The 21,474-nt window shown below is 39.2% G+C and overlaps 1 protein-coding gene across 49 annotated transcripts in view; it reads left to right on the forward strand.

Moving 5' to 3' along the window:
• The window catches only part of nrxn1a (neurexin 1a), a 1,700,803-nt gene that overhangs the window by 1,286,610 nt on the left and 392,719 nt on the right, over window positions 1-21,474 (forward strand). For all 49 annotated transcript variants that reach the window (XM_059648525.1, XM_059648528.1, XM_059648548.1 and 46 more), the window contains one exon: window positions 20,374-20,555. In XM_059648525.1, the coding sequence (XP_059504508.1) occupies window positions 20,374-20,555 (182 nt within the window). The remainder of the gene's footprint in view (window positions 1-20,373; window positions 20,556-21,474) is intronic.

The raw sequence follows: 21,474 nt of genomic DNA on the forward strand, positions 1-21,474 counted from the left end.
TTACGAATAAGTTGGACACCTTTAGAGTCTATTCCAGTCTTCTTTCTTTTCTCAAAATATTATTCATAGTGTTTTTAATGCAGAAGAATATGATGCCTTCGTTCTCCATATTTGATTTTCATTGCTTTCAGTGGTGAGTTCATGGTGAGTGAATGCATAGGCAATTCTGTCTGCATTGCTCCTGCTGGATGCTACTAATGTTGTATCACTTTGTTGACATTGTTGACGTTGTTTCGCTGGTTGGTAATGGTGCTGATGTTGCTGTTGATCTTTTCTATTTTTTCTGCTCAGGCATAAGTTCAACGTGGACTGTCAGCTCCTTACTTACAGAATGGTTTCAGCCTCAATGACGTGTGAACTTGAAGTCTCAGCTTTTCCAACAACCATTGTTGTGTTCCTTTCATTTTGATTGTCACTTGTACATGTACGGCGTGTCATTTCATAGCAACATATAAACAGGAGCATGCCTTTCAGCCTTGAGCCAGCTCGGCCGTTCAATAAGATCAAGGCTGTTCAGTGGCCGAACTCCATATGCCTGTCTTTGGCCAATATCCCTTGCTCAGTAAAAAAAGAAGTGGTCTGTCTCAGATTTAAATTTAGCAATTGAATTAGCATCAATTGCTGTTTGAGAAAGAGCGTTCTAAACCTGTATTCGCCTTTGAAGTTGTGCTTCTACTCCAACAGCTAAGGCTGGAATTTAGCATGGGCTTTGAAGTCATTTTCTCATTTACATGTGCATAAATGATTTGTTGCCTAACTTCATTCTGGTCTTTCATGCTAAAAGGCAATTTCTTAGAAGCATGAAGTCAGAGATATACAACATGGAAACATACAGCTTGCGCACCCATTGACACTATGGCAATTTAATATGGCCAATCCACCTAGCCTCTTGATCTTTGGACTGTGGGCGGAAACCAGAGCACCCAGAGAAAACCACTCAGACATATGGAGAATGTACAAACTCCACACAGACAGTCACCCGAGGGTGGAATTGAACCCAGGCCCCTGGTCTCATTAGGTAGCACTGCTAATCTTCAGCCCAACTCATCCACGTTGACCAGATAACCTAAACTAATCTAGTCCCGTTTTTCAGCATTTGGTCCATATGTCTTTAAACCCTTCCTATTTATATCCCCATCCAAATGCCTCTTACATATTGTCATTGTACCAGCATCCACTGCTTCCTCTGGCACTTCATTTTATAGAGTCACCATACTCTGCATTGAAATGTTGCACCTTAAGTCCCTTTTAAATCTTTCCCCTCTCACCTTAAACCCATAGTTTTGGACTTCCCAGCCCTGGGAAAAGACCTTGGATATTTACCCTAGCCATACCCATCATGATTTTATTAACCTCTACAAGGGCACCCCTCATCCTCAGACACTCCAAGGAAAATAGCCCCAGGCTGTTCAGCCTCTCCCTATAGCTCAAACCCTCTAGCCCTGGCAACACCCTTATAAATCTTTTCTGAACCCTTTCAAGTTTCACAACATCTTTCCTATAGCAGGGAGAACAGAATTGCATGCAGAAACTCAATGCACTGACCAATAAAGGTAAGGACACCAAATGCCTTCTTCACCATTCCATCTATTCATGACTCCATTTTCAAGGAACTTTGAACCTGCACTCCAAGGTCTCGGTTCAGTCCTCCCCTGATTTGTCTTTCCAAAATGCAGTACCTCACATTTATCTAAATTAAACTCCCATGACAGGATTGAGGAGATCATATGGCAAGATTTGGGTCTTCCTTTGTCTTTTGGTAATTTTTATGGCTTCTCGTGAAATTTTGAACCAGTCTTTCTGTGAATCTTTACATCTGATGATATGGAACACATGGCGCTCAGCAATTTTTTAATATCCTGTAGAATTTTTTTTTTCTTTACTCATTTATGGGATGAGGACATTGCTGGCTAGGCGGCATTTATTGCCCAGAGGGCAGTTGAGACTCAACCACATTGCTGTGGGTCTGTAATCACATGCTGGCCAGATCAGGTAAGGATGGCAGTGATAATGGGAGCTGCAGATGCTGGAGAATCCAAGATAACAAAATGTGTGGAGCTGGATGAACATAGCAGGCCAAGCAGCATCTCAGGAGCACAAAAACTGTTGTTTTGGGCCTAGGCCCGAAACATCAGCTTTTCTGCACCTGAGATGCTGCTTGGCCTGCTGTGTTCATCCAGCTCCACACATTTTGTTATCTTGGTAAGGATGGCAGCTTCCTTCCCTAAAGGACATTAGTGACCATATGGGGTTTTTTTTTGACAATGGATTCACAGTCATCATTGGATTCTTAAGTCCAGAAAAGTATTAAATTGAAATTCCACCATCCCCCATGGTAGGATTCAAACCTGGGTCCCCAGAATGTTGTCTGGTCTCTGGATTAATGGTCCAGCGATGATACCACAAGGTTATCTCCTCCCCACTATCACTCAGTTTTCTTTCAGGAACGTCTTGCCCAGCAAATAGAACTTAACCTACTGAAATGATTATCATGGCTCTCAAATTTTTCATCTTTCAGACCAAATGAAACTTTCAGTCGTGGTCTGCAACAATGAGATAATATATTTGTGTCTCGATGATACTTGTGTAGCTCTAATGTCCCTTCTCTGTCAGTAAATCTCCATGCCTCTGGCATATATTACATATACACATAATTCTTACAATGTCTTTGCTTTTGTCTACCCAGTTCACAGCTCTTGGTTTACGCTTCTCCATTCCCATCTTGCTTTCTTCTGGAGAAGTTTTTTCAGCATCATTTTTGGTTTGATTGGGCTGCATCTGGCTTAGCAGAGCATCATCCTCGTGCCAAGTCACTTCTGCCAGACCGCAAAGCCTGCATTGCTTTCTATACATTATTAAACCACCCTGGATTTCTTGTTAACCGAGCATCTGTAATCCTTCACCTTTGCTGCTCTCGATGCTAATTTGATTTCACAGTTTTAGTGGTGCTACTTTCACGAGGTGACAAAACTTTATAACTGGATCTTTTATCTCATGGCTCACTGCAAGAAGCTGCAACTTTTTGCATCCGTTCGACCCTAGGATGGCAGGACCATTTGTTTCAGTGACATGCAACATGTAGTTGCCATCATTTCTTTTGTATCTTCCTCTGATCTAGTTGTTAAATTTCAGTTCCCCTGCTGCTGAGGTTTGGAGCATTTTTCCTTGAGTCACCATTCTTTTCAATTTCCAGGAAAGGTAGCCTGAGTGAGATGGTATTATTCCATGCTCATTGTATCAAGTTTTAGCTTCAGATTTAAGGACATGGAATTATTTCTCACCCTCTTGCTGATCTGAATGGTTGTGTGAATTTGTTTTCTTTGAGAGCAATCGAATCCAGACATTCATGCAGTGAATGGTTCCTGTGTCTATTGTGTTTTCAAATACGTCATCATTGTCCAGTTTGTTTTTATTTAAAAACTTCTCTTTCTCACTGTTGACCTACCTCTGATGACTCAATTACTATCTTTTTTTCTGAACATCTTTTCTCTGCAGTTGTGTTTCCAGTAGCTCAGCAGTTTGATTCACTTGGTGGAGGGGGGAATGTTTCTTTCTGTCTGTAAGCTTGTGTGATCATTCACAGCCCTTGCCCATCTTTAACTTTATCAGGCATGCATTTTTTTGTTGATGTTTTATTCCATCCTTTCATGTCTTTCTCTTGACTTAACTGAAGACTGGCCATTTGGATCAAGAACGTCTTCATCTGTCCAATCATGGGATCTTGTGAACTCCCTCCTTAACAGCATTTTGGGTGTTACAACGCTAAATGGACTGCAGTGGTACAAGAAGGCAGCTCACCAGCACTATTTCAAGGGCAGCTAGGTGTAGGTGACTAATGTGGACCCAACCAGTGATGCCATATCTTGTGAGTGAATGCATAACTTAAAAAAAAAATCTACAGCCTATATTCCTGTGAGCTCGTCCTTTCCAATTTAATTCCTTTTTTCGTACTTGAGCACGTGTGAAACTCTGGGTGACCTGATCTAACAAACTTTCATCTGTGCCCCCTTAAATTTTCATTTTATGGCTGCATTTTCTCAACTTATTATGAAATTAGAGTCCCTACAGTGTGGAAGCGGGCCATTCGGCCCTCACTGATCCTCCAAAAAGCATCCTGTCCAGATTCATACCCCTACCTTATCCCTGTAACCCTGCTTTTTCCATGGCTAATCCACCTAGCCTGCGTACCCGTGGATACTATGGCAATTTAATATGGCCAGTCCACCTAACCTGCTGATCTTTGGACTGTGGGAGGAAACCAGAGCACCTGGAGAAAACAACTCAGACATGGGGAGAATGTACAAACTCCACACAGACAGTCAGCCGAGGGTGGAATTGAACCCAGGCCCCTGGTGTCATGAGGCAACACTGCTAACCTCCAAACCATCATGCCACCTATGATGAAATTGATGAAAGTCTCACTTGATTCCTGTCTTAGTTCTTGAAATTAATGTCAATGGATCTGATTATTTGAGTTTGCTGGAAATGTATGCCAAATTATTCATGAGTTATTGTCTACGTTTCGTTGTAATCTTCAGTCAGCTCTGAGTTGTGGAATACCTAAAACTTTCTCAACTGTCCCAAAAAGAATGTCGCTGACCCTTTCCTATTCAGTGCTCTCTCTTAGAAATCTACTGAACGTCCACACATTAGTTTAAAGGTGTCAAAAGCCTGTATAACATGATCATACGCAGAATTTGTTATGGCCTGAAGCTTTGTGAGAATTGTTGTGGCAGCCATTTCACTTGCACATCGTTCTCTGGCACTAATTTGGTTTGACTTATAGTCTAATTAACCAGTATGTTTGCTTAAAATATTTGGACATTCTTTCATATTCAACCCTGCCTCCACCATTTTCTAAGTCATGGTTCCCTAAGTTAGAAGTAATTACAATTCACAGTCAAAATGTGGAATTTAATTGAACATGTAGCAATTACTTATAAAAACATTGCTTTTGCATTTTTGAAAAATGGAACTTTGACAGAAACAAGCAGTTCCCATTATCTCTGAAGCAAACCACATATTTTTCCGGTACAGTCAATGAGAAACTGTCGTTAGGTCTGTGGGGGAAAAAGAAACAAAAAAGCTTAATACCTTAAATTGACTATTTTACACTTCTAATTTTCTGCAGTCTTGAATGAAATGTTTTTGAAAAGCAAAGTATGGGTGGCATGATGACACTGCTGCCTTACGGCACCAGAGACTCGGGTTCATTTCCAGCCTTGGAAATCTGTGTGAAGTTTGCATGTTCCCTCTGCGTGGGTTTCTTCTGGGTGCTTCAGTTTCCTCCCACAGGTCAAAGGTGTGCAGGTTTGGTGAAGTGGCCATGCTAAACGTGGAGTTATGGGGATTGCGTTGGTGGTTGGTGGAGTGATTGTGGTGGCTTCTGGGAGGGATGCTGTTTGGAAGATCAGTGCAGACTCGATGGGACACATTGCCTCATTCCGTGCTGTAGGGGTTCTATGTTTAAAAATATGAAAGAAAATGCTAAATCTTTCCATTTATTTGCTGCTCACCACACCTTATTTCTCCTTCTCACAGACTGTCTCACCTCCCTGTAAGTCTAAATAATTAATATATTGTATGTCTTGGAGCATTTTTACATATTTGAACTATATTCTCCTTCAGTGCTTTTATTTTAATGAAAATAAGTTCATGTGAGGACATTTTCATGAGGATGTTTCAGCAATTCCAGCATTATAGCAAGTGTATGAAAAATAATTCAAGAGCAAATTACTGCAGATGCTGGAATCTGTACTGAAAACAAAACTGCTGGAGATCACAATGGGTCAGCAGCATCCATGGAGAGAAAGCAAGCTAACATTTCAAGCCTAGATCACTCTTCACTAAAGATGAATTGAATTGAAAAATATCATTGTGCCTGATTTAAAATCTATAAGTACTCTAGGGAAAAAGTTTATTTTCAAGGCATTCAAAATTAAAGCAATTGTATTCAGTATCACCATCATATTTGTAATCACTGCATTTTGTATATATGTAGGTTACACCACATTACCGTATTTACATTAACATATTCTAAGGAATTTTGCTTTTGGAACTGAAACAAATACAACAGTTGTATTCGTCAAGGAGATGGGAAAACTGAAGAAATAGGAACAAACTGATAAAATAACATTATGTGCTTTGCCTTAATTGTCAGCCTGTATTATTGCAAAAAATAAATCTTTATAAAAGCATTTTCTGTTTTGCTTAAAATATGGTCGAGGAACATTTGTACCGATAGAGAATCCATGAGTTTTCAAACATGTTTTATGAACATATACAACAGCTACTGCTTGATTATTCTCACAATTATCATTTTTTTCATAAGCTAGAGAGGAGTGATCTATTGAGCTGTTCACTTTGTGCTAATTTACAATTGTCAGTTCATTACAGTTTTGAATCTTTAGAGCATTTGTTGGGGGATATACAGAGCAGAGAAAAGAAAATATTCCCTTAATGAATCACCTGCTCTACCCACGATGTTATGACATGATTAGTGAGCCTTGTTGCTCACTCCCATTAGTTACCTGGGCTGTCATATATAGATAAACATAAGGCACATGAAAGTCAAAAAAGATTTATTAATTGTGTTTTGCTTCAATGAAGGTGCCAAGCAAAATAATCATGCATTTTTATGTCTTGCATGTTATTCACCTTGAATAAAATATGAACTCTTCAGAGGGACTTACATTGCACTGTTTTTTGTTATGGCATAAATGCTACAATTAAAATCCAATGAACAGAGAAGAAAATGAATTGTAACAATGACTTGCACATTAGGATACTTTTTGACATAAGCATGAAAATCACTTTTCAGATATGTAATGAAAGAATAGATGGATATCAGGCCAAGGAAGAGGTGGGGAAGGGGAATGTTGAATGGTAGTCGGAAATATAGGTTTTAAGGAAAAGCCCAAATATCAAGAAAGAAGAGGGTATTCATAAGAGAATTCCAGATGAAACACTGAGAGTACAACATTGGGTCCATAGCAAATGAGCTCCCAAGGGGCTACAAATGGTAGATGGTCATTTCTGAAATGCTCCACAGAGATTAACAAGGAAACTTGTTGGATGACGCATGTCCACTGAAAGCATACAAAGTGGGAAAGTAGTGATGTCAGCCAGGAGGGTATTTTATATCGCCCACAGGGGCAGGAAGTAAATCATGTGGGATGACAGTATTTAATAGGTTGTGTAAGTTCAATTTTCTGACAGTTGGTTGCAATGCAGAGATAGGTAAGCAGCGTGGCCGCAGTTTGTTGGGCTTCATGCTGTCCAATGGCAGGTTTGTTCTTGTAATACTTTTGTATGCCATGAATAGTCATCAGCGTTAAACTTATCTAGATCACGTCCTACATTCAAGATAAAGTCAGCAGCACACAGAAATCACAAAACATGGTCTACAAATGTTTAAAGGGTCAGTACCAAGGCCTCACAATGAACCAATAGATGCTTTTGACTTGCTTTTCCTACTGTAGAGGTAGTGGAAGTATAGGGCATAGAGGAGCTTTTACACATTTTGGTCTCAGAACGGAATTGTAATGATCCTTTTGCAAGGGGGTCAGTGGTTTTCTCCTGTGTGAGGATGTAGCTACTGTTCCCATAGCTACACCACAGGATGATAGAGCACAGGCATCAAAACTGGATAGCTGCACACAGAGAGTAGGAGGAGGGTGCTCAAGAGAAATGTCCTCCCCCATCTCCATCTTTGCCAGGAGTAATGTTGGTGATGGCAACAGTTTACCAGGAGGTCATCATGGAGGTGCATGACTTCCTCCGACTGAACCTGAAGATTCAGTCTCTATATGAGCAGATCCTTCCGTGTAGAGTTAGTGTTATCTTTAATCTCTGAGTTCACCATGAGTCACATGCATAATGGAGGTTACGGAGCCCCTGTTCATTTGCGGAAGGGATTTCACAGATTTCTCTCAAAACAGAAAGAAGCAAAAGGGGCATGTTACTATAATGCCCAGTGATTAAAGGAGCCATCTGCATATCGCACTGCAGATGCTGCATCTCCATGACGAGATATACCTTAACACCAAAGGTCCTACTTGCTTAGCATGTGATCTAATGTGTAAATTTTTAGCCTTTAAAATCACAAACACAAATAATGCAAAGGAATTGAATGCAGAACAGGGACGAGTTAGGGAAATGGTGAATTTTATGAGAATTGTGTGTCTGGAGATTAATACAATGATTGATCAGAGTGATGCATGAAGTATTTAAACGCAAGGATGAGAATTTTAAATGAGACACTATGCAGCACTTGAAACTGATGTAGGGCAGCAAGGCCAAGAACGATGATGCGTGGGATTTGGTATAAGATATAATTATGGACGGTAGGGCTTATGATGCATTCACAGAGGATGCAGAGCAGCAAGTCATCCAAGAAAGTGCTGGTGTTATTGATTTTTGAGACGCTGGCCATAAATGAGGTCTCTAATTGCAGATAATTGAGATGGGGCAGAGAGAGCAGTGTTATCTGGGTGAAGGATGCTTTTGCAGTGCATAGGTATGGGGTTTGAAATTCAAATTAGGTTCAAGTAGTTCAATGAGAATGTTGGCATTGGGTTCAGTTTAAGCCAGTAGCTATTAACTTGGGCTAGAAGTGGTGATGAGGGAGTTTATGGCAGAGAACAGTTTTGGTTCTCTCAGTGTTTAACTGGAAAGAAATCTGATGCTTCCAAGACAAGATTCCAACCAGCGTTGTGAAAATACTGAGGCAGTTGAGAGAGATGTTGAATAGTTGGAGCTGGGTGTCACTCATGTTCCAGTGGTCGTCAAGTCTTTATGTGATATTTGTGAAGAGCCAGCATGTACGTGACAAAGATGACTAAGGCCAGATAGATGTTTAGGGACCTCCAGAGACAGTTGTGTGAGGCCAAATGAAAAGGCTGTTCTGTAGATGCTCTGGCAGAGATTGGAAAGATAGATTCATTATAAATGTATTGAATCAAAGACAAGCACAGTCAAACTAATCAAACATTACGTTGATTATGGCATGAGCGTAAAATCAATGCAACTTGAATCCTGTCAAATCCTCATAGGATAAATCAGGGCAACTATTTCAGGTTTGTTAAAGCCACTAAAGGCCAGAGAAGGAATCTCTTCTGCTGTCAAAAGTTTTAAGTCTATGTTAAACAATAAAAGTGAAATGGTATCTGAAGAAAATCTGTACACATGGTTATTTGAAGTAGAGGTAAGTCATCAGTTGGTGACCCTAGTCAGTATGAATGGGCTGGATTATCATTTATTCTTCCTTCCCATCGATTTGCTCAATTTGTATTTTCTCACCTTAATATGCGGCTCATTCATAGGGGATGGTTCCATCTGACTTTGGTGCCATCATGACCCAGCTATGTTAATCTTTATCTCAGTCTGTTGTATGTGGCAATATGTTCTTATGGTTTCAGAAATGATGTGGCCCTTACACAAATGACAATTTGTCATGCCCAAGACTGGAAACTCTGGGGGAATATTAATTCCAAACAAAATGGTTGGTTTGCTTCATTTAAGACATGAAAATGTTTGACATCTGAATGCCAAACTTGACCATCTCCACCAAACTTACTACCATTTTTTAACAAGAATGGAATGGAAAACCAGGAAGTTGGCAAATTAAATATTAAAATAAGGATTTTCAATCACCCCTTTTTCAAGCTGCAGAGTTTTTAGCCAATTAATTGTATTTTCTCTGCATATTTTCATGCACAAAAAATTGAATGTATGTTGAATTCTCAGCTCATGATGAAACATTTTGGAACAGTAGAAATAATCTTTCCCAAACAGCCATTTTGCCAAACTCATAACAATCCCCAGCATTTGGTATAATTCCGCAACTGGACAATGTGTGTTAAATAATTGTGGTGCAAAGAAACATGTTAACAATTAATTTTGGATTGTCAGTCAGGCTCACAGTGGTGCACTGGTGTGTCCTGGACCTGCATATGTTAATACAGAGGCTCCCATTCTTTGGGAATGGAAAGTTCAAGGACAAGCCACTGCACCTTTTTCATCTTAACAAAATAGGTGACAGCCGTTCACTGGTTCATTTCTCAGGACAATTCCTTACTCGACCAGTGTCATAATGGAGCCATTAGAGATGTATAGCATGGAAACAGACCCTTTGGTCCAACTCATCCATGCCAACCAGATGTCCTAAATTAATCTAATCCCATTTGCTAGCGTTTAGCATTTATCTAAACCCTTCCTATCCGTGTACCCATTCAGATGCCTTTCACATGTTGCAATTGTACCAGCCTCTACCACTTCCTCTGGCAGTTCACACCATACATACATCATCCTCTATATGAAAAAGTTGCTCTTTAGGTCTCTTTCCCTGACACCTTGAACCAATGCCCTCCAGATTTGGGCTTCCCTGTGCTGGGAAAAAGACCTTAATGATTCACCCTTGTTATAAAGCAGAGTTCAACCCCCTTCTGATACCAGAAAGGCTCGCCTCACCCTATAATCTGTCAAAAGAAGGTATAACCTGCTTCTCACCTGTAAGCTATTATAAAGCTGTGGTTAAATGGAATTAACTCCTTTCACTCAATCTATCATCAACAAGTAACAATTTATTTATCTAACTCTAACAGTGAACAGGTTAACTGAATCATTAACAAATTGAACAATTCCCCTTAACTGCTAACTATTCCTGATTAAAACAAAATTCTAATGGTATGCTGTTCCAATAAATATAAGTACCACTTATAAAAACCAAAGTCATAAAAATAAAATTAAAACTTATTCTCTCAAATATACAGCCAGGATACATCTTCTAGAATGTTATTTGTCTCCTCCACTCTTCTTTAGTCAGGAACGCCTTTCTCCATCGAATTCTTGTGTCAGGAATATCAGCAAAGAATGCTGTTGTACCTATCATTAGATGATTGTTACTCTGGCTTGTCCTACTCTAAATCTAGACCCCCGGTGGAGTCTCTCAGTTGCATGATCAGTCAATGAACACTCGCAGTCGGTCTGGCTGTTTAAGACTTTACTCTTTTATTTCATCATATGGCCGGGTACAGATCATCCGGAAAACACAAGTTGAGCACTTCCGTATTCCTTGGAGGAGGTGCACCCCATAGGTTAATACAAAGTTGTTTTTATACTTTTCTTAAAACAGGGTACATGGCTTGGTCGTATAGTGTATTCAAACAATTACCAATCAATACATGATACTGGTTCATTGACAGTTACTTAATCCGGTAACATTAACTGGTAGACAACTTGTGTCACAACACGTAAGTAACTTTTTATCTCGCCACACAGCGCTACAACATTTGCAACTGAAGGTCAGTTAGAACGGTTAGCACTGCATTATCTTATAATTACTGCATTATTTATGCAGCTATAGCAGAACTCTCAGTTACTAGGCTAAAAGAGCAGCTCCAGCAGAATTTACACTTCCCAGGCTAGAAGCCATTCTGTTGCTAGCTTGCACCACCAGCCATCTTATGCTTGTATCCAAATCTCAGATTCTCAGTACTTTGTCCACATAGTCCTCCAGTCTAGGAATTAGGTGTGAATCTGATTTAGTCATGATGTTGACCTTCCAATAATCTACGCAGAATCATTGAGTGCCATCATTAGGAACCAACGTGATTGGCAAACTCCACTTGCTTTGACTCAGCTTGATGAGGTCTTCTTGGAGCATCGCTTCCACTTCCTTCTCCACCTGTGCTACTTTGAGAGGATTAAACCTGTAGGGGTATTGTTTTATCAGAACAGCATTCCCTACAATCTCTAATTATGTCAACTTCTTTACCTATTCCCCCTGTTCTACCTGAGTAGACTTTACGGACACAGGTGAAATCTTTGAAAAGATTGGGCACTATTTACTTTCCACCCAGTGACTAGGCTGTGCATTCTCCTGTAGTCATCGACTTCTGTTGGGGGGATTTCATGATGTGGAGATGCTGGTGTTGAACTGGTGTGGACAAGGTCAGAAATCACACCACACCAGGTTATAGTCCAACAGGTTTATTTGAAATCACAAGCTTTCAGAGTCATGCTCCTTCTTCAGGTTTTCAAATAAACCAGCTGGACTATAGCCTGGCGAGGTGCGATTTTTTTTTGACCTTGGGATTTTCTTCATTACGTTAACTAATCCCACTGGTTTAGCCTCTTTTACCTCATTCTCTTTCGAGGTGCTTCTCTGAATCCACTGGCACTGCGACTTTGTGTGTCCCACCTTACAGCAAACTCCTGAGGTCTTTCACCTCTTTTCCACCCATTTGAGTTTCTCTTTTCATATGTGGTAAATTGTCATCTACTTTTTGTTTTTCTTTGAAGGATCTCCCTCTTTTCCCAATTTCTATCCCTCATGGAATGGCATTGGTGTTGGAAGCTAGATTTTGATTTCTGCACTAATGCGTATTCTTCTGTCATCTCTGCAACTCCTCATGTTCTAACTTCCCGTCCCACAGCGTGAGTTCTTATCATTGTTTGAAGAGAGTTTTTAAACTCCTCCAGCAAAATAACCTCTCTCTGACCCTCATATGTCTTTTCTATCTTTAATTTTCTCCCCATCCATCGAAGTGGTGATGTCTAATTCTTTCAAACTCAAGATATGTCTAACCTGGTTCTCTATGCTCCTGGTACCTATTTGTAGGTACTCGGAACAGCCTGTTCTACTTCATATTCTCCTGAAACCTCCTCTGACCATGCTGCAAACACCTAACCAGCTCTGCCTATCAATTTGGTCTGAACTAATGTTACCCACACAGTCTCTGGCTAGTTCATCTGGTGAGCCAATTTCTCAAAGGAAACGAAAACAGGCTTCTACATCTTTCTCATCAAATTTTGGTACTATAGGTCTGCTCATTACCACCCTCCTCCTAAGTAAGCCTATCTTCTACCTTCATTACCATTATTTTAAGTCAGCTACCCTGTCTAATTTGTGACTTACTGAAATCTCTCTTTCTTTGTGCCTTTTATCTGTTTGTAACTATAATTCAAACTGTTGCGGTTCCCTTTCTCTCTCCTGTTCCCTAGGTCTTCCTTCCCTTTCTTTCTCATTGTTCTTTAACTCCCACCTTTTAAGTTCACTTTCTAACTCCTGTTGCCTTGTTTGCAGTTTCATTTTTCTAACTCCACTGCATTTTCTTTCTCTTGAATACCTAAATGCTTGACTAACTGCTTTACAATATCACCTTTCCTCTTATCCTGAGCCAAACCCAATTCCAGACTGTCTGCCACTTGTAAAAAATTCTCCTTTTTCTGTCTTGCTAAACTTTCCTGGCAAATTTGGAAAGCATCTTCAACTTCCAGAACCTCTTTAGCCATGTTAAGAGTCATTTCACCATTTTGATTTAACCAACAAGCAATCAAAATTAAACAATTATTCCACTTCTCAATAAAGTTTTCTCTAAAAATTTAGGACACTAATCCCCAAGTCTACGTAAATCTTCGAGGACCTGTCATGCCCCAAATCTGTTCATATTTGTCTAAATCCATTCAGATTGTGGACGTGAACTGGCCAGATCCCAGACGAGCCCCCAACCTGTTATAAAACCCTAATAACTAAAATGAAAACACACAGAGGGGCTTGCCTCACTCTATAATCTTCTAAAAGTAGTGTAAAAAGTGATATAACCTACCTCTCATCTCAAGCTGTTATAAAGGAATGGTTAAATGAAATTAACTTATTTTACTCACTCTTTAATCAATATATAACAATTCATTTGTCTCACTCTAATAGTGTACAAATTAATTGAACTGTTAACAAACCAAATAATCCCTCCTTATTTGCTAACTATTCCCAAATAAAACAAAATTCTATTGGTATGCTGTTCCAATAAATATATATCACACTTATATCAACGAAAGTAATTTATCTAAAAAAACCTTATCACTCAAAATTTCAACCAGGATACATCTTTCTGAGTGTTCTGTGCATTCTCCACTGGTCTTCATTCAGTAAAACCTTTGTCTGTCAAATTCTTGTGTCAGGAATATGAGATGAGAATGTCACCCTCCCTTTATTTAGATGATGGTTATTCTGAGAAAGCCAGTAATTTTTTTTTCTTTAGAGCTGATGTCGCTCTCTCAGATGACAGTGCTCCCACACAATTGTCCAAATTCCCTCATCTTTTATACCCTTGATGACCTATCATTTTCTTACAGTAGGATTGGTCCAATGTTGCCAAAACCATCAGATTTAAATTTAATAGTTTTTTAACCTCTAAGTGCCTGATTTAAATTAATTTGTTGATATTCAACCTGGTTACCTTGCTAACAAAACAAAACTACTGCCTGGATCGTGAACCATACAGCCTTTGTTTCTGCATCAGTGTTTCAATTTCAGGCACTCTCTATTTACCTGCAACACATAAACTGCCCTTAGACATTTTTTTATAATCTGTAAGCACAGATAAAGCACATCATCGTTTAAAGGGACTACACACTCATTCCCCCGCCTCGTTATTTTATAAACATCAAGTGCTAACATGCTGCCTTCCAATCCACAAGTACGCTACCCAATTTTCCAGCACCCTATCCATGTCCTTCATGATTTTATTAACCTCTGTAAGGTCATCCATTGGCCTCCAATGCTCCAGGGAAAATAACCCCAGCCAGTATAGCCTGTCTCCGTACTTCAAACCCTCCAACCCTGGCAACATCCTTGTAAAGCTTTTCTGAACCCTTTCAAGTTTCACAACATCCTTCCAATAGCAGATTGACTAGAAGTGAACATGTCTATATTAAAATGATGTAGAACAGTCTCACAAAAACATGCAAAGGCTCACCTGAATTATTCCCAGGATGGCAGACTGTCCGAGGAAGATAAAACTGAGCTTGTATTTCCAGAGTTTTGAAGAATGTAAGGTGGACTCATTGCAAAATAAAAGATACTTAAAGGATAGGCAGGGTACATACAGGTGAAATGTTTTCCCTGGCTGAGGAGTCTAGACCAAGCGAGTACAATTTAAAAATAAAAGGGATGCTACTTAATCCTTGATAAGAAGGATTGTCTTTACTCAAACCTTTGGAAACCTCAGCCATTGATTTGCTGTGGATGTTCTGTTTTTGAGTAAGTAAAAGGTAGAGATTTAAAGATTTCTGGTTAGCCCTATGTACAGGGATATGGGGATGAAGTGGCTAAAATACATTGAAATGTTCAATCAGCCATGATCATATTAATGGCCTATTTCTGTTCATATGTTCTAGTCAGGAACTGATGCATTTTCCATGGCAATGTGTCTACCAATCGGATTTCACTCACCAACCAATCAGCATTCTCCTCTCGTACAGTATGAATATTGCTTCTCCTTAATACTTGTACTTTTAGTGAATCGCCCCAAAGATTGCAAGATGAACGGTTTGACAAAATGTCCTTTTTTCAGCAGTGCACAAATCTTTGTTCAAAAGGTTTTTATATGAATTTCTCTTTTGAATATCCAGGCCTGATATTTTCTCAAGACCATGAATTGGGTCAGGAGGAAGATTTCTGAATGGAAATTTTGAATGTGTTGGATGCTGTGGTTTTTCAACAGATTGCATGCCTGACAGCCAGCCAAGTTCAGAGACTGGCTGCAGATAGGAGCAGGAACACAACTGATGAGTGAATACCTGGGGTGTGTAGGAGATTGGAGGGTTTACTGAACATGTTGGAATTGTCAATGGATTTTTCTGTGCGGGATTTCCAAAGAGAATTTTGAGAATGTGCCTCATAATAGCTTTAGGAATAATGTCAGGGAATGCTGAGTCAGGTGACAAATGGTAGAATGGATCACTAGTTTGCTTCAAAACAGAAAACAGAAGAGTAAAAAACGTGTTTTCAGAGTGGCACAAGTTTGAAAGTGATATGCACGAGGATCTCTTGTGGAACTGCCACTATTCATAATTTATGTTAATGGGCTTTCATTTCAAAAACACAATTTATACATGAGTGAAAGACACCAAGGGCTTGATTTTCAGGCACCAATGAAGTTAGGAATGGAGGTTCCTGACAGGTAGCCAATTTAGAACCTTTTTAAGGACACATTAAAGGAGGCCAACTGGAGCTTTGTAGTTGGTCTTCAGTTTCTTCATTTGATGGGAGTCAGTTTAAATGAGTGCAGGCAAATATACACAGCTCTTGAGGGGGAAACCAACACTCCAGACAAGCCTATATGCCCCCTCTACCTGTCTGGGGACAAAAATCACCAAAGGTCACCTTGTGGCCTGATTTATCCCCAAGCCCAGCACCAACAGTAATAGTTTGGCAGCCGTGAATATGTTTTCTACATAAACCTTTAAAACAAAATGATGAGAGGGTGCTTCCATATCAAAGCAATTGTTTACCTTCTAATGGCACCTGCTCCTTATCTGAAGCTGACAGCAGCCACACCCCTCCCCGACCCCCGACTGACCCTGTAGCTTTGACAGTCTGCCTGCTATTAATAATTGAACGTAATTCCACTCGTTATGACAGGACTTCTGTGAAAATTCTAAAGACTGTGACTGTTTTCCTCTAAGAATGATTTTGGAATTGAGATGGAGTCACGATTTCTGTTTCCTGTTGTCAACGAGAAAATCCAAACCTGAATTTTGGGAAGGGCATTTAGGGACGACTGTCAATACAGAGGTACACTACAACATATTTCAGGAGGGTATAAATAAATATACAAAATTGACAAAATGTTATATAGGTAATTATGAAAGGGTACACTTTGGTAGGAAGAATGGGGAAGCAACTTATTATTTGAATGGTTTACATTTAGATAGGCTAAAAGAACAAAAGGACAGAATTGGAAAAAAAAAGCTTTATATTTAGAAAGTTAGGATTGAAAAGTCGGCAAGGATTAAAGGAAACCGAGATTGAACTTTGGATGGAATATTTGGATAGAACACTTAGAATACTGCATGTAGTTTTGGTCCCATATAAAGAAGATATAGAGGCATGAGATAGTGTGCAGAGAAGATTTGCAGGTATTATACCAGACATGTCGGGAAAGAATGAACAGCCTGTGTTTCTTTGATCTTGGGAAAAAAAAGACTGAAGGGTGGCCCAATCTTTAAGTTCAATAGAGTGTATACACAACAATGTTTCATTTTTTGGGGAAGGGCATAACTGAAGGCTATCAATAATCACTAAGAAATCCAATTAAAAATTCAGGAAAACGTATTTTTGTTTACAAAAAGAGAGATCAGAATTTGGAATATAGTACCATATGGAATATTTGAAGTAAACAGTATGGATGCATTTAAGGGAAAGATGGCTAAATCTATGCGAGAGAAAGAAGTAGTGAATTCAGATGGCAAATGCAGGGGAACAAACATGGGAAGAGGCATAAGTAGAATTTTCTTCACTGCGTAAGCAGATTGGGCTGAACAACCTCTTTTTGTACCATATATCCTCTGTATGTAATCCTATAATTGTATGTTGAAAGAGATGTGTCAGTTTTGAGGTTTTTTTCATCTTGCATCTTCCATCTTCAGGAAACATTTCTTCAATTGTACACAACAAAAAGCTCCTTTTGTAATAACAGTAAACTTGCAAGTCAACTCTGAACCTTTTGTTTTCCACCACAACCATGATTTTGCTTCTCTGAGTGAGATTGTCAATTAAGTGCCAATTGGTGTTGAATTAGGAGATCCAGGCGTAATAAGATCTCAACTAATACAATACAAAGACACTTCCTTTAGAACAGTTAAAACCAGAAAAGTGATAAGCGATCAACCACTCAATTCTGGCTGGATTTGAAAGATCCTGGAGGTTGAAGGCCAAGTGTTCAACTCACTGCACCTGCCAAATATTCAGCGACATGTCCATTCTGAGCATTTTATGCCCTATTTCTGCACTTGTGTTTGATAAGAAATATTGTCAGACTCTGCTTCCACTCAATAGATGGAACTTAGCTTTTGATGACCATTCACCAGTAGCGTGAATGAGACATAAACAGCTCATTCACATTGATTCCTTTTAATGTGCTGTGCTGCAACAGTACATGGTGACATTAGAGTCACAGCTGTGTGCCAGCAAAGTCTACATTTATCACAAAACAAGATATAACACAACTGTACTTTGCAAAAAATTGCAAATGCTTCTCTAAGGTAGGTAAAGATCAATGTATAAAAATGTTACTTTCCAAGTTAACCTATTCACTGTAGACAAAACTAACTAAATTAATAAAGGACTGATGAAATTGCTTTCTTTCACATTTTAATCATTGGGTTCGATGGGCTGCTGATTGCTTCAGTAGCACAATGCTTGCGTGCACCATTGTATTGAACTAGAGAGTGGTAAGATATGGGTTCTTTTCTGTTATTGGCCACATACACGTAGAAAACACTGGGGAGGTGTTGAACCATGCAAAGCACTTCCCTTGAGGGATAAAGAAAAATAGGAGGGTGAATTATCACATCCCTGTCTCACGCACATTCAAGCAGCTGGTTGAATGTATCAAATTGTCTATCTGCTTGCTTTCTCAGTTGGGTAGTGACTGTAAAATATGGAGCAATAAGTTGGATAAAAATATTTGGAAAATACAGGGGAAAGAACATAATTTTCAAATTACTTTTGAGGTTTTCTTTGCAGTTTCATGACATGAAAATAAACCTGCAATTAAATGGTTCTCCAATGTAGCACAGATTTCAGTCTTGTGGAATTTTGAAACAGTGATCACCCTCGACCCTTGCATTAATGTAACCATCAAATATTGTCACGGCTTCCCACTTCAGTACCAAACTCCCTTCTGTGCCTGTGGGTCCAGCGATGAGGCTGCGTGATGTACGTTTTTCTCTTTGAAAATGTGCATGTGGTGTTATTTGGTAACAATGATCTTGTGGGAGGAGATCTCATGTAAATGGTACAAAGTGAATTATAATGAATTCTTTCCAATCACATGAGATTCTTGAAACTGTCTTATCTGATCAAGAGAAGTTGAAAGAGCTTATTGTTGCCGTAACTACAAAACCAGATTTAACACAAGAGAAATGGCCAGAAACAACAGCAATCGATCAAAATCAGATTTACATTTCACCCAGTGGATGTGGTGCATGGGTGAATTAAAATTGCCTGAGTTTGTTTTCTGCCCTTAGGCTGCACCATTTTCACCCAGTGACATTTCATCTTTACTGAAGTTTGAAGCCAGTTTGAAACTCCGGCTGAAGGCTGCTTCAATTTAAATCTAATAGCTGCAGCCTGATGATATAATCAGTACTGCAACAGCATGTTAAATTTCTGTATTTTGTAGGCCCACATGAAATTCACCATGACAACTAAACCACGGAGAGAGCTACACAGTGGCCATAAGAGGCCCTGATGTTTCTGCAGTGCTACCTATATGTCATTTATTTCAGTTCTAGGAGGAGCAACATGTTCCCTTAGCTTCTAGAAGAACTAACTCCTCATCTCTGTCGATTACTGTCTTGACTGGCATTAACAAGACAGCTATACACCAACCGTAAGCACGTACTTTCTGCCAGGGATCATTCTCTTGGATTCTAGCTTCTGATCTAGTTCCTGCTCCTTCCCACCAGTCCCAATGACACAGTTAAATAATTTCTTTCCTGACTAGACTGACTGCCTACTTCACTCCTCCTTCACTCCTATTTTGAGTTTAAATCAAATTCTCTGGATTTAGCGATTGACTTCAAAGAGGAAGTGGGTTTCAGAAGAATAAATAAGATACAAGAATGATTTATGAGTTCCTAAATTCTGGGCTGAGATCTCCAACAAATGCAGGAGGTAGTTAACATTTATTTGTTGATGTACCATACTGATCATAAATCAGTAGGGGATGATCAGCCAATTTGAATCACTGTGTGACACCACAGGAGTATCTCCATTTCCATCTGATTTATAAATCAGATTTGTATGATGAGATCTTTGTATCTATTGTGTTTCTGTTGCTTAGTGTTCCTGGGCTCTCCGAGCACAAAACCAGTCTGCCAGTGGCATTCATAGTCCATTAGGCATCCCTGCCTGACGTGACTTACTAACACCAGGCAGGAGTTCGATTTCTTTATAATAGTGAGTAACATAGCCAAGTGGCTCATCACTTCGTGAAGTCTTTGAGCATCAACTGCAATCCATGATAATCATTTACAACGTATGCGTCTATTCTTTGCAATATGTGCTAAGTAGAGTTTACACAAGACTGGTGAAAGGTTCAAATAAAAGGGTTATCATCTGTGTGTCAATGAGAATATTTTTAAGAAATGTTGGTATCTCAAGCAGTTTACATATTTTATGCATTTTAGACACATAAACATGTAGTATAATTTAAACAACATACATACCTACAATATAAATTATTTTCAGCTATGCATTTGTACAGATAATTGTTATCCATTGAGGACTAAATAGCTTTTTACTGATCCTACACTGTATATTTAAAAGGCAATCTTTTGAAAATAAATATTTTCTTTTCTCAGCTGGCACAACGTACATCTTTAGCCGAGGTGGTGGACTAATCACTTATACCTGGCCCCCTAATGACAGACCAAGCACCCGAGCAGACAGACTGGCTGTGGGGTTTGACACACACGTTAAAGATGCCATTTTGGTGCGTGTCGATAGTTCTGCCGGGCTTGGAGACTACCTACAGCTTCACATTGTAAGTAATCAAATACAAATGATAAATAGTTTGCTTCATACAAAACATCTACGCACAATAAATTTTCTTAATAACAAGTGACATGTTACCAAGTCAAGGTTAACAAGTTTTGCTATGTGCAGAATTTTTGCCTGGATTTATATTGCAGTGTTCGGGAACCGAAAGCAGTGCAAGAGAACCTCCTGGAGATGCTCTCATGCATCATGAAAGTCTTCTGCAGCTGCTTTTACATTAGTTTTGTGCAATTTTAGAATTGTTTACATCTGAAACCTGACAATCTGAGAGGATTCCTGCCAGTTCATTAAAGCTTATCATCAGTCAAAAGTCAATCTTCTCAGCAACCATCTTAGTGAATCCTGCAGTTTTATTTCAGGGTTGTCACTAGCTCTGTGATAGCGAAACATCTGAAGCAAGCTGCATTGATGTTGTATAAAGTGTCGAAAGCTAATGACACAAAAGGGGCAATATAAACATAGCCTAAAGAATCAGAATAACATTGAACAATATAACAAAATTAAGATAGGTTACTGTGTCATTTTCACATCAGTTTGAGTACACTGAGGTCTGTACACATGACACTGTAGTGCAACAACTGATTTGTTGATTAGCTTTACTACGTTCTACCTATTTGATTCTCTGAACGAAACGAGTTTGGAAAGGAGTTAATTATTTTCCCCCAAAATTCTTAAGATTGAAAGCTTGATTAATATATTATCAACAAATTTGATAGTTAGTTCAACAAATCATCATAAATATTTGCAGCTTTTCATTAACCTTTGCTTCTGAAATGAGGTTCGAAACTGGAGGTCGCAAATTTCAGCAGCTGTCAGGAATATGCCTTTGACAAACTGAATTACAGAGGGTTGCCAATAGCAAACAATTTTTAATGGACATGCTGGATGTCTGCCTTTGCACAATG

This window comes from Stegostoma tigrinum, chromosome 9 (genome assembly GCF_030684315.1).
Source record: "Stegostoma tigrinum isolate sSteTig4 chromosome 9, sSteTig4.hap1, whole genome shotgun sequence".
NCBI lineage: Eukaryota > Metazoa > Chordata > Chondrichthyes > Orectolobiformes > Stegostomatidae > Stegostoma > Stegostoma tigrinum.